Source organism: Pholcus phalangioides, unplaced genomic scaffold (assembly GCF_987345545.1).
Source record: "Pholcus phalangioides strain wild (caught in Gottingen) unplaced genomic scaffold, Ppha-v1.0 ptg000015l_1, whole genome shotgun sequence".
NCBI classification, from domain to species: domain Eukaryota; kingdom Metazoa; phylum Arthropoda; class Arachnida; order Araneae; family Pholcidae; genus Pholcus; species Pholcus phalangioides.
This window is the reverse complement of record NW_028301608.1, coordinates 82967418-82979871: the sequence shown is the minus strand read 5'-3', so window position 1 is coordinate 82979871 and position 12454 is coordinate 82967418. Positions and strand designations below refer to the sequence as shown.

The following is a 12454-nucleotide window of genomic DNA, read 5'->3' as shown; positions in this document are numbered from 1 at the left end:
TGATGGGGAACTCTTAATGCAGCTTTGGCTGAGACCGAAGGTCTTCGTGTCCGCAGTATCCGTAAATATCTTTCTAATGAAAATGAAGACTATTAATAATACCATTTAATGTCATTGTTTGGTTTTTATGAGAATATTGACTTCAGTAATTGTTTTGGTTCAATTTGAAAGGTCAAAATAATCCAAGACAATCGCTGTACAAGTGCTGCGGTCAGAGCCGTTCACTTCTCTCACGTGCTATTTATTCCCTCAGTGGTGCTGCGTGCTTATCCTAACTGCTTTGAAATTAAGAAGCACACAAGTTGTAACTTAATTTATTTCTGTCTGCCAGCGAGTTATGATATAACACCATGACGCGGTACGCGAGGAAGAAAAATAACCGTGGCTACACTTGTAAAGGCAAGGATCTGAAAGTTAAGAGGAGGAAAAGGGATCTGGATGAAATAGATGTTGATCTACATCCTCATGTGGTTCAGCAGATGTTGAATCAACCGGTGGATCTCGACGCACCCGGGGGTGCACAGTTTTACTGTGTGCACTGTGCGTAAGTATTCGCCTATTTCCTATTAAATTATTCTTGAGAAAGTGGGGAATGTATGCAAAAACACATGAGATAAACTTCATTACTAGCATTGAACGCTGTGGATGCGGAGTCCGACGTTTATTCGGTGTACGGCGGAACAGGTGACGTCACTTCTGTGAGTCTAATCGCCACCTAGAGATAGAAGGCCCCCCGCACGGGTAGCCTTAAACGTCATTCGGACTACCTAGCAAGTTTGCCGCATTTTGAGACACGGCATCCTATTTCGTTTCTTATTTGTGGCGTAGAATCTTCCGGATTGACTCACAAATACTGCATAGTGATTGGATGTGGGGCATAGAAATCGCCAATTCTGAACCCGACCATTTCTTTTCCGCATAACAATGATACTGGCACGAGCAGGGATTTTTTTCCCCTGAATGTTCTGAAGGAAAATGGACTATTTACTGATATCACAAGCAGTGTGCGGAGGTTTTCTATCTCTAGGAGGTGCTGGTATAATCCCAGAGCACATTGCTGGGAACAGCTTCGGTATAAGGGATAGGATGGCAATTTTTGGCGCCAAACATGTCTGACGACCCCATAAAAAGTCGCCAAGGCTGTTAGATACATTACGGGCACTGAAAAAAAAATCGCCAGCATAGAAAACAATAATGAAAATATGAAAAATATAATGAAACACAAGAGAAATGAAAACAAATAATATCTGGATTATAAATATGATTTCTGGGTTAATAAATATGATACGAGGCTGTAGGACGCTATTGACGCTCAAGCAAGCATAGGCCTAAGCATGCTAAAACCAACAAGCATAATTATAAAGAAGTGAGATAATTAATAAAAATAATTATAAATTAAAACTCGGACTCTTTCCGGGAATCCAGGTTCTTTTAAATAAAATAAATAAGAAAAATAAAAAATATACAGGGGCATCCTGTATGTAGAAAAAAATAAATATTGGAAAATATTAAAGGTACAACCTGAGAGATATCCAATAATTAATTAATCTGACCCACACACTATATTATATATACGGAAGGAAGAGAAAATGAACTAATTTCCAATGATTTTTCAAATCATTCAAAACGCCGCGGCTATAAGGTGACGTCATTTGAAAGAAAGAAAGAAAATAGAATGAAAACACGTTTGAAAATGGCAATTGGAAGTTTCAAAAGATGCTCTAGAAACAATACAAAACAACCACCAGTGCCATCTCGCTGTATTTTTTAAATATAAAGAACATTCTAGAACAATGACAACCCAGCAGGTAACAGCAACGCAGAACACCACAGTGCACTGGCGCTGGCAACTTATCGTCGGAAAAAAGTCGCGAAATTGGCATGTCCCTTATACCGAAGCTGTTCCCCCCCTGACCCAGTTGGTAGTGTGTTCAAGTGGCAGTACGAAAATTGATGGTTCGAACCCAGCTGTTGTATTGTCTTCTACTTGGCGATGTTTGGTGCCAAACATGTCGGATGGCCTGATGAAAAGTCGCCAAGGCACTCAGACACTGCGGACACTGAAAAAAAAATCAGTGTGCAAAACATAATAGAAACCACCAAGCATAAAAATAGGAAAAATATCAATTAAAAAAATTATACCTGGACCCTATTTTTTAATAGTAAGCGAATCTGGGCATAAGGAATTCTGGGCATGTTGAATTTATAAATATTCTATGTATTAAAAACTAAAACCCTGACTTTTTTCTCAATAATAAACGGATCGGATCAGGGCATAAGGAATTCCGGGCATGAAAAATTCTCCAGGTTCATTTTTTTTCATATTGCTTCTGTTCCAAATAATAAACCGATAAGACAGAAGGCACATGACAATGGATGAATAAGTAATAAATACAACAAAATAATAAAACGGTATGATACAAACTGACCAGTAGATAATAATCCAAATGACGTGAGCTACAGAAGGGAAGAATAAAATAATCCAAGAGACGCGCTGGAAATGGAACAACGGCTATTTTGAATTTTTGAAAAAATGCGGTGAAAAAAAGAAAAATCCTGTTCAGTGAAGCTAACGCCACCTGGTATCACAAAGCAAAAACTGGAAAGATCTTACAAAAATGCGGCAACCCAGAGCCCCATTATGATGGTCTTGGTGACTTAAAAAGTCGCCAAAGTCGTGGCGGACCATACTGCATCTGTTCCCAAATTTTTCGTAGTATAGAAAGTGAATGTAAAAAGCTAATTTTTGAAAACAACAGGAACATAAATGTAGGGAAAAATAAAAGAGACAATCATTGATCATGATCGTTCTTTGCTTTGTAATGAAAGACTCTGTAAGAGCAAATTAAAAGTAATTGACTATAGCCTAGTTGACTTGAAAGGTGGAAAAAGAAAAAAATATTTTCGATGTTGGGCGAGTCATCAAAGGTTCGGGAGACAATATAGAATTGTCCTTCACAAGAAAATCGAATAAAGTGATGAACTCATTCATTTTTCCCGCTGTGCTTGACATTTTGGCAGCAGAAGATAATGACATAAAAATGAAATTGACAAACCTCCGAAAGTATAGGCAGACAAAGTGACGACAATCTTATATGTCTTAAATTCTTGGAAAATAGCAAACTAGAAATTTCTCTCTCAAAATTATTTTTAAATTCTTGTTTTTTAATGTTTTTTTTAAATACTCGTGTTTTATTTCCAATGTTTCTTTTCAATATTTCTTCTCATAAATTTTTCATAATTTTAGTTGTATTTTTTTATAATAAAATGGAACTGGATTTTATCATTTTTTAATAATTTTTTTTTTTTGGTAGCCTACTTAAGTATTATTGAAACCTGCTTGGCGAGAAAGTATTAACAGATGCCGTATTTGGCTATTATAATATAATTTGTGAGAATTATTGCCATGGTGACAAAACATTGCCAAACGGGCATCTGTTAATACTTTCTCACCAAGCAGGTTTCTGATAATATGTAAGTACCGTTTCATAAGTTATTTCCTGAAATTTAATTATGAAAATATTTCCAGACGATATTTCATCAGTAATGAAGCTCTGACAGGGCATTTCCGCACAAAGGTGCATAAACGAAGGTGAGCACCTCTATTATGTTTTCAGATTTTTCTTGCATGTCATTCTCTTTAAATCTGGCAACTACTGTACTAAAAACATTCAACACATAAAGTGCATAGTCAAGTACACAATTCTGCTAAATAATATGGGGCTTGCTGAATTGTTCCAATTATGCGAGGAGGGAATGTGACTTTGTGGTCGTCTAGGCATTGTGCTGGACTTTCACAGTGAGGATCCGAGTTCGAGCCACTTTGACAGCACAGTGGTGATCTTTTGAAATTGGTTTCTAACTTCAAGGCTGAAATTCAAGCCAATCTTTTATTTGAGAAAGTCTCCACAGAGAGCAAGCAGACCAACGCAATATTTACATAGCACGAAAATTTGATAATTATAGTTTCAATGAAAACTTTCCTAATCCCCAGATACGTTTACATAGGAGCAATACAAAAACTTATTCCTTTTATAAAATTTTTTTATTATAACGAAGTGATTTCTCCAGTCTCTTAGAGTTCGTTATAACAGGATTTGACTGTATACATTTTAAGTGAAATAAGAAAAATCAGTTCTCAACTTCCCTATAAATTCTCTTCCATCTAATTGTGAAGTTTTCATCGCGGCCTTCAGTCAGTTTTTGTCTTTTTTTTTCGGTACTGGATCGATACAACAAACGGTACACTGCAGGGTTTAAGATACGGTCACATTTTTCGCAAAATGCGAAAGAAAATCGTAGAATATGAAAGTATTAGTGGCCACTTTTGCAAAAATGCGTACAGGAGGTACGAAACGAGTAGACATCCAACCATCAATCATTACATTAGCATTGTAGCATTTTGCTAAAGCTTTTCCCCCCATTTTCGCTTTTTTGTGAAAGGAATTTTTTATCCAGCTTAAACCCTGGTACACTGTAATGCAGTGTTACAAAATCAGCACGGATTGATTATAAACACGAAACTGGTATTGACTTCTTTGCCTTTAACCAATCTGCAATGATTTCGTTCATATCACTTGTCATATCAACCCAGCCTTATTGTTTTCTGAAACTTTGAATTTGTGGTTAGAATCTGAAATAAATCAAACTAATTTCCATAAAAGCTTAGGGGAAATAATATTTTGGCTAACGAATGTGATGCCAAAACAAATTATCTTTATTTGCTGAGTTATCACTGTATATCGAAATATAGTCAAGCCGCTTGCAAAGAAATTTGATATTACAAAGTATCAGTTGTAACAATTTTTTTTTCTTTCAGTGAATCTACAATACTAAAATATTACTTATAATATTGTTAAAAACATTGCTTATTGAGAATTGCCATATTTATGAATATCGGGTATGACAAAGTTTTTGGCAATAGAACTTTTTTCAGGTTGAGTTCTTTCTTAGGGACACAGTCTGAATGAGAAGTATTCTAATATTATTCAAAGAAAGGTAGCCATAAGTAGAACGGTAGGAGAAGGCGGATTTTCCACCTCCATCCTTCTGCTTTTACTAATGATACAAATTTTTGGGAGAATGGGAGAGGGGATTGATAGCCCTACTGCCCCATGTAGCTGTAGATGGCACTGGTTGTGTTCCTTTTTCAGAACCGCTTAAATAAAAAGGGATCGTATAACTAGTTTCATATATGTCACCTTTTCCCAGCTTTGTGAGCTTAAGTCCTGGAAAGAACCACTTCAAAACACTGAACAGGCACACATTATTGACAGCTCACCTCTGACAAAGGTTAGTGAGGCACATCACACCTTGAGAACCGCTGATGTATATGGGTCTAATATTTTTTTATATTTAACCCTATGTGAATATCGTGCTAATATTGTGATATACATGAATAATTTTCATTTTAATTATAATTCAATTTCTAAATCTGTCCGAGAACCACCTGTCTCATCAACTCGAGTAGTTATTGCGTAATGTTGATAAGGTATATCGAATATTGCTAATGTTTTTCCTCATAACTGTGCGACTTCGTTATATCCAGGCTTGAGTGTACTATTGTGGTCCTATTTCTTATTCAAATATGTAAAGTGAATTTTGGTTAAAGCTTTTGATTCATTTTTCTTATTCTGTTTCTGTCTTGCATACACAACAGACTTAAAGCTTTAGAAATCGAGCCTTACACACATAAAGAAGCAGAAGCAGCTGCTGGAATGGGTAGCTATCATGCACCGAAGAGGAGGAAAATGGAGACCATTGTTCGTGTGGATGAAAAAAAAGTTGATGAATCAATCGATTTGATGTCTGAAATAAAGTTATAAATGTATATTTAACGCTGTCATTTTTATTCAGCTGCGAAAGATCAAAAACCTGAAGGTGAAATGTGGCAAAAAGAAAATGTCCACAAATCATTTTTTTAAATATGTATTATGGTAATCAGTTGCTGGGCAATTGCCCTCTTCGCACCCTTGTTCCTGTGCTGTATGTAGGTTTTTGGAAGGACTTTCCTTCTAAAGCCGCTACACACTATTCTGACGTGACATGGGACCACATCAGGTTCTCAAATGAGTGGAAGACAGTGGCCTCAGTGTTCACCCTCCCTTCCAAATACAGATTCCCAATTCTTTTATGGAAATGTCCACCTTATTTTTCATCTTTGTGCATAAATGGGGAGTCAATCCCATTTGATCCGTTCCTGAAACTGCTTGATGTTCATGTGGACTACCCTTACATATAAAAACATATTTCACACTTATTCCGACATCTACTCGCATCAATAAACTTGGAGCTATACCAGAATTACCCTCTTTTCAAGACACCATTCTCCTTTGAATTTGTTTATCTTGCATTTCCTCTACTGCTTCCTCCACTCAAGAGTACTCAAATCTTGTGGACTCTAGTTTTCATCATCTTTCTCCTCTGCTGACATCAAAAATGGAAAGTTTCAACAACTCTACTAGTTTTCATCATGTTTCTACTTTTTTACCTATCTATTCCTTTTGGTCACGGGAATCTTGTAACATGCATTTTATTTTGGTAGGTCTGAGATTTCAGAGATCTCTCTAGTTTATTTATTCTTTATTAACTTCTCTTTCAGGAATTCCTTTATTCCCTTCCGTGCCAAGCTTAAATTATTGCTATTGATGCCTCCAAAGCTTCCCAAGTGGTTTGTGGGGGCCTTTTGCTTATATCTCAATGTTATTGAGTCTCGGTTTATTCATAAAGAATCCTTAGTTTTTACTGTTGAGAGTCTTTCTATTACATTAGGGCTTAGATCCGTTTATCTTCTAATACGGCAGTTCTCATCTCAATGGATTCCAAGTCAGTCATGATTTCTTTGAACTTTCCATTCTCTGTCAGTTATTCACCTTTTACATGTTCAACTGTGTTAATTCTGTCCATCTTTCGACAATGTTACTTCAATTTTGGTTTCAGGTCATTCGGGGATCTCTATTTTTACGAAAAATATCGTAGCGTTATTTTTGAAGAACCCCTCGAGACAATCTCCTGTTGCCGAATCGGAAATGTTAAGATATGCTCGAAGCTTCTAGATTCATCTAGAAGGTCTCCAGACGGTGGCGCCACAAAACCAGAACTATGTGAGATTTCTAGAATTTTCGTAATGTCTATAAAAATCACGCGATAGCCACTGGAAGAGGGAGTTGTTGGATTAGATCAGTGATTCCTAACGTGGGCGTTAACGCCCCCTGGGGGTGATGGAATGTTCCATGGGGGCGGTAGAAGCTACGGGCATAACATAGGATTCTATGGTTTAGATTGTGATGGGAGAAAAAAAATTCTGAAGGGGGCGATGAGACAAAAATGGTTGGGAAACTGGATTAGATGCTCGATAAAAGAACTCTGATCTGGTTAGCTTGTATTTCTGCTTGCAAATACATGTGAAAATTGCTGTTCTGTGAATAAATTTGTAACGTTCTGCAAAGTGTTTCCTCTGCTTATTTCAAAGACTTGTGGAAAATTATCCGGATTAATTTGGTGTCAGAGGTGGGATAATTGAATGGTGAAAACGAGAGGAATGGAAATGGACGAGATGGAAGAACAGCTGAACTAGTTGATTGATGTTATGGGCCAGATGAAGTCGGGCATCGTCGAAGAGATGAACAAATCTGCCGCTGCCGTGAATGGCGAGATAGAGACCACGAACGCAGCCGTTAAAGATGTCGCTGTGAAGGATGACATAAACATACTGCCGTCGCTGAAGTGAAAGAACTCTCCCAAGAGATGAACGCTAGTGAAAGCCAGCACCTCCCTAGTTGCGGCCCTGGCAGGCCGTAGGTCATCCTTTGACAGGCCTGGGTTGATATTGGATGTAACTGTCCCCCAGTTCAGATCCTGGGTACGTCTTTGCAAGAAGGCCCATGAATAATGGATGCAGGAAGTTCAAACGAAACCATCGTACACTAAACCACTATTCAAGAAAGTTGGCCTATTCCTAGGAGAGCACTTACGATGGGTCTTTTGCAGCAACACCATGGCCCCACATCCTGAAGCAGGGCCCCCTTTATGATGAATTTATAGCGTGAAAAAAAAAATTAAAATCCTCCCGGGCCCCAGGGCTGGAACCTTGTCAGCCTATCCCTTGTGGGGGCCATGACTCGTTCTCTTCAAGTAGGCTGACCATATTTCTTCGAGAGAAATACGGGACATTGGTATTCAAAATACGGGAAAATACGGGACACCGCCAATTATCGCCAAAAACAACGCCAAAACCAAACGAAGTTGCCAAATATTGTTGAAATTACGCGAAAATCGCAATGGCGGGAAATGATGCATCGCTGCAAATTGCCGTAGATTAAAATGTATTCCACGAAAAACAAACGTTCAAGACAAATGTGGGAGATTAATATTCTCATATATAGTTGCAATTATCGTAAAATAATTTATGAGTTGAAAAATAATGTCAATCTTTGACTTCAATAAAGAATAAAAATTCAAGTAGGCTTCGTGTAAAATACGGGAAAAACCGGGACACTTTTGCCAAAAAGTCGGGACAGCCAAAAAAACAGAAAATACCGGGACTGTCCCGGGAAATACGGGACGTATGGTCACCCTATCTTCAAGGCTTCTTCAGGCTAGAACTCGCTCACTGGAGACAGATTAGTTTTGCAAAGTTCATTCTGAACGTTGATGTAACATGCCCTCTCTCTGCAGGATGTTCGAGGAAACAATGGAACACAACCTGAATTAACGCGCTGCCAAATGTACCCAAACGAGCCTGCAGATGCGGACGAGTACGTTGCTCCCAGGCTCGTCGTAAACATGGGAAGACCAAGCGGCCAGATCTTTAATACAGCTTTGGGGAAGATCATCTGAAAAGGGGAAAATGAATGACGCGGTGACAGGCACTGAGCTATAAGTAAACTTATACTTTACTTTTAGCTCAGTGGAGTCAGATATGAAAATTGTGCCGTGGGACCGGCGAATTAAGTTCCATTCAGCTCAGATTATAGCTCAGTGGTGACAGGGCAAAAAAGAGGCATCTATGAAGAGAAGCAGCACCAGTGTTGTGGTACTAGCCGTTATAAAGGCATCTTTACCCTGTCGTTATTTTCGCCTACACTATGATTAGATGAATGGGATTTATGCTGTTTAATAGTGATCGTTAAAAAGTGCTTGCTGATAAAAAAAATTCATTTTACTAATCGATATTACTGCATCAAGTATAACAAGGATCTCATTAGCAACAAGATTATCAATGATAATGACCAAACTCACCGAGCATACAGTTTTAGCAAGAACTCGTGCTCAAGATCTGAAAAGTGTTCGCAAATTAAATGCGTGGGGCAGTGAACTTACAGATGTCAGCATAGTAAAGAATTTGCCCAACGTTGAAGTCCTGTCTCTCAGTGTGAACAGCATTGGAACTTTACAAGACTTTGCCCATTGCAACAATCTGCAAGAGCTGTATTTGCGCAAAAATAACATAACAGATCTAACTGAAGTTCGTTTTTTACAAGAGCTTCCTAAGTTGCGAAGTTTATGGCTCGCGGATAATCCTTGTGCCGATAATGAACATTACCGATTGACTGTGATACGAGCTTTACCACAGCTACAAAAATTGGATAACATAACGATTCAACCGGAAGAGGTGGAAAATGCTAAGCTTCATGGGAATTCCCTAGATTCAACAAATGACTCCCATCAGGCACACGAAGACTCCACTATGGAATCAGTTTCTTATTCTGAAACGACCCGATCATCAGAAAGTTATACAAGCTTTGCATTTGAAAGCTCTGTAGCTTCAAAAGTAGCTACGCCGCAACCAAGTCCTATTGAGCCATTTCCTCCGGTTACATTTGAAGACATGATTAGCCCATCGAAGTCATGTATCGAAGATCCATATCCAACAGTCCAGTTTCAAGACAATGAACGCAATTTCAATTGTAATGATAATCAATGTTATATTTCTCCACCACTTAAAACCAGTTCTGCTTCCAATAAACAAGCTTTTCATGCTATCGAAACAAAAATGGCAGATGTAGAACCATCAATAGATCGAGATATGGATTCAGTAATAAGCGATAGAATAACTCTCAATTCTCATACGCCACACGGTGCTAGAAGCTGTAATAGATCCGATCGAATTTCTGCTTCAAGAATGCTTCCCAAGGGTGGGAAAAACAGGAATGCTAACATCCTCTCAGCAGTTCTGTGTTTGATAAAAGAGCTTGACTTGCCCAGTCTGGAGGTTGTGGATACTGCAGTTCATTGTTTGATGGAAGAACTGGAAGCCGAGTGTTCTGAGGTTCGAACAAGTGGAACTTATTGACATACATTTGGTTTTCTTGAAAGAAATTGTAAACACAAGATTTTGCACTTTTATACTTTGTTTGCTATGGGATTATTTTAAAACATATCTAGCCCTTCACATAATTTACTAATATTTTATTACCTTACAAATAAGTTATGAAATTTAAAAATCACTGTTATATATATTTTTCATGAACTCCTAGCTATTTACATCTTATTAGGTTGATCCGAAAGTTCTGAGCATTTTTTCTTTGAGAGCTATCGAGCAGAGTAAATAAGTTTAAGACTTCTTACTTTTTCTCCTAGAGAAGTAACCTTTATTTTTCTTCGTAACTTTAATGCACTCCTCATGCAGGGATATGTTGCCTAGATAACATGATTAGGGCTTCCTCGCGCTGGAATACTAATTGAATTCGAGTAGCCTCTATTTGAGAGTTGGTTTTGATGAAAAAAAGTCATGAGTTTTTCATGTCATCTACATCATGAAGTGGTTTGCACATAAAGAATCATTGAAAGACGAGGAAAATTTAAGTGAGATACTGCAATGTTTGGTTAGTGTGGTGCAGGGCTAGCAGGATTTCGACACGTGATAGTTTAAACTGTCAATATTGCTTATCAATATAAACATTCCCATTGAAAATGTACACATTGAGTGTGTGTGTACTGTGCAAAAGGACTATGTTATACAAAGAAGAAATACTTAATATGATTGCAAAATAATTTTCTCTCTACAGAATTATTTTGGACAATATATATGCATTTTTTCTTAATAAATATATAATTTTAATAGAGCATAGCATGCATAAAAGCTGGTGGAAAAACTATGGAATGATTTGATATTCTTTAATTTAAGATTCGTGACCTTCCAAAATTTCCTCAACTGCTTATATATGTGTGTATAGACATAAACATCTGCTGTACCTTTTTTATAACACGTGTTTAAAAAGTTCTTTTACACCATATATGTATAATGTTGATTTCTGTTACTAAATTTATCTAGATTATTGCTAATACTTAAAACAATACCCTTATTGTGCGTAACATTAGAATATATCTAGCGATCAAAATACTAAATTGTAGGACTAAAATGTTCTTTACTGTGGCAGTGCTGATTGTATATGATGCTTAACAGAAGCTGCACGAGAATTTTTTACATGGAATAAAATTTTGGGCAAATTAGGAAATTTAGATATTTTATTGTCATTAGTTATTCAAGATATAAAACACTAATCTACATAAAAGTAAGTCTTTGTTATTTAACATTTCTATCAGGTAAAAAAAAACTATTTGGCAACATTGGTAATAAGTTTTTGACTTTTAATACAGAGTTAGTTTCCGAGGTCAAAAACGTAACCCTCTGATCCTATTTTGTTCTAGACTTTTTGTATGTCGAAAAATTTGAAATTGAAAGTTATAATATTTTGTTTTAATTATTGTAATAAATTGTTTAACAATAAAATATTGTAATATGCAAACTAAGTTTCTCATGTTATATACCTAATTGTGTTAAAACCACTCACTTGAGTTTTTGACGTTAAAAATCCAGCCCTGGTGTAGTGAGTGAGGAAATATCAGATTGATTTAAAGGCATTAATAATTTTGTTTTTTGCTAAATTTTTTAAGAGCATGTATCTCACTGAATATTAAAACCCATGCAGTTTTAGCTAAAAAACTTTAAGCTTTATCAATTGTTTGGAACTACTTTTAGGAATATTTGAGATCGCTTAGAAGAAAACCCAAATTTTACCCATTGAATTTCAGCTTTTATAACATCATCTACTAAAATAAGTTTTTCATTTGGATCCTCATCTCTTGATGGAAATTTGCAGATTGGAAATAACTATTGAACTGTTGATTCCCATAAAGCATAAGGTTTGCAACCCAAGCTCTACATAGCTCCACCTGGTTGGGGGGGGGGGGATATTTATATTAATAGTGCTATACAGTCAACGCTTGTTATACCGACCCAATTTATATATATATAACGACACTCCTGTTTTCCTTTGAATATAACAACTGTTTCCACCTAGGAGGAGGTTAGAATTTCCTTCTGGGAGCTAATAATCTCCGTGGGTTTTGATCAAACTTACTGGAGGGAGGAAGGAGCTGCCACACGACGGCAGTAATATCGTATTTCAAGGATATCATGCGACTGGTTTAATATACAGTTCGTGCCAAA

The 12454-nt window shown here is 36.9% G+C and overlaps 2 protein-coding genes across 2 annotated transcripts; both read left to right on the top strand.

Annotated features, from left to right (window-relative positions):
- The first annotated feature begins 216 nt into the window (after positions 1-216).
- On the top strand, positions 217-5832 carry LOC149076847 (zinc finger protein 593 homolog). The gene is made up of 3 exons (XM_089244565.1): positions 217-544; positions 3530-3592; positions 5660-5832. Exons 1-3 carry the CDS (start codon positions 351-353, stop codon positions 5823-5825), a joined length of 423 nt encoding a protein of 140 aa, XP_089100691.1. The 5' UTR covers positions 217-350; the 3' UTR covers positions 5826-5832.
- A 3239-nt stretch (positions 5833-9071) lies between these two features.
- LOC149076846 (uncharacterized) lies at positions 9072-11459 on the top strand. The gene has a single exon (XM_089244564.1). It carries the CDS (start codon positions 9221-9223, stop codon positions 10292-10294), a length of 1074 nt encoding a protein of 357 aa, XP_089100690.1. The 5' UTR covers positions 9072-9220; the 3' UTR covers positions 10295-11459.
- Positions 11460-12454: the final 995 nt, after the last annotated feature.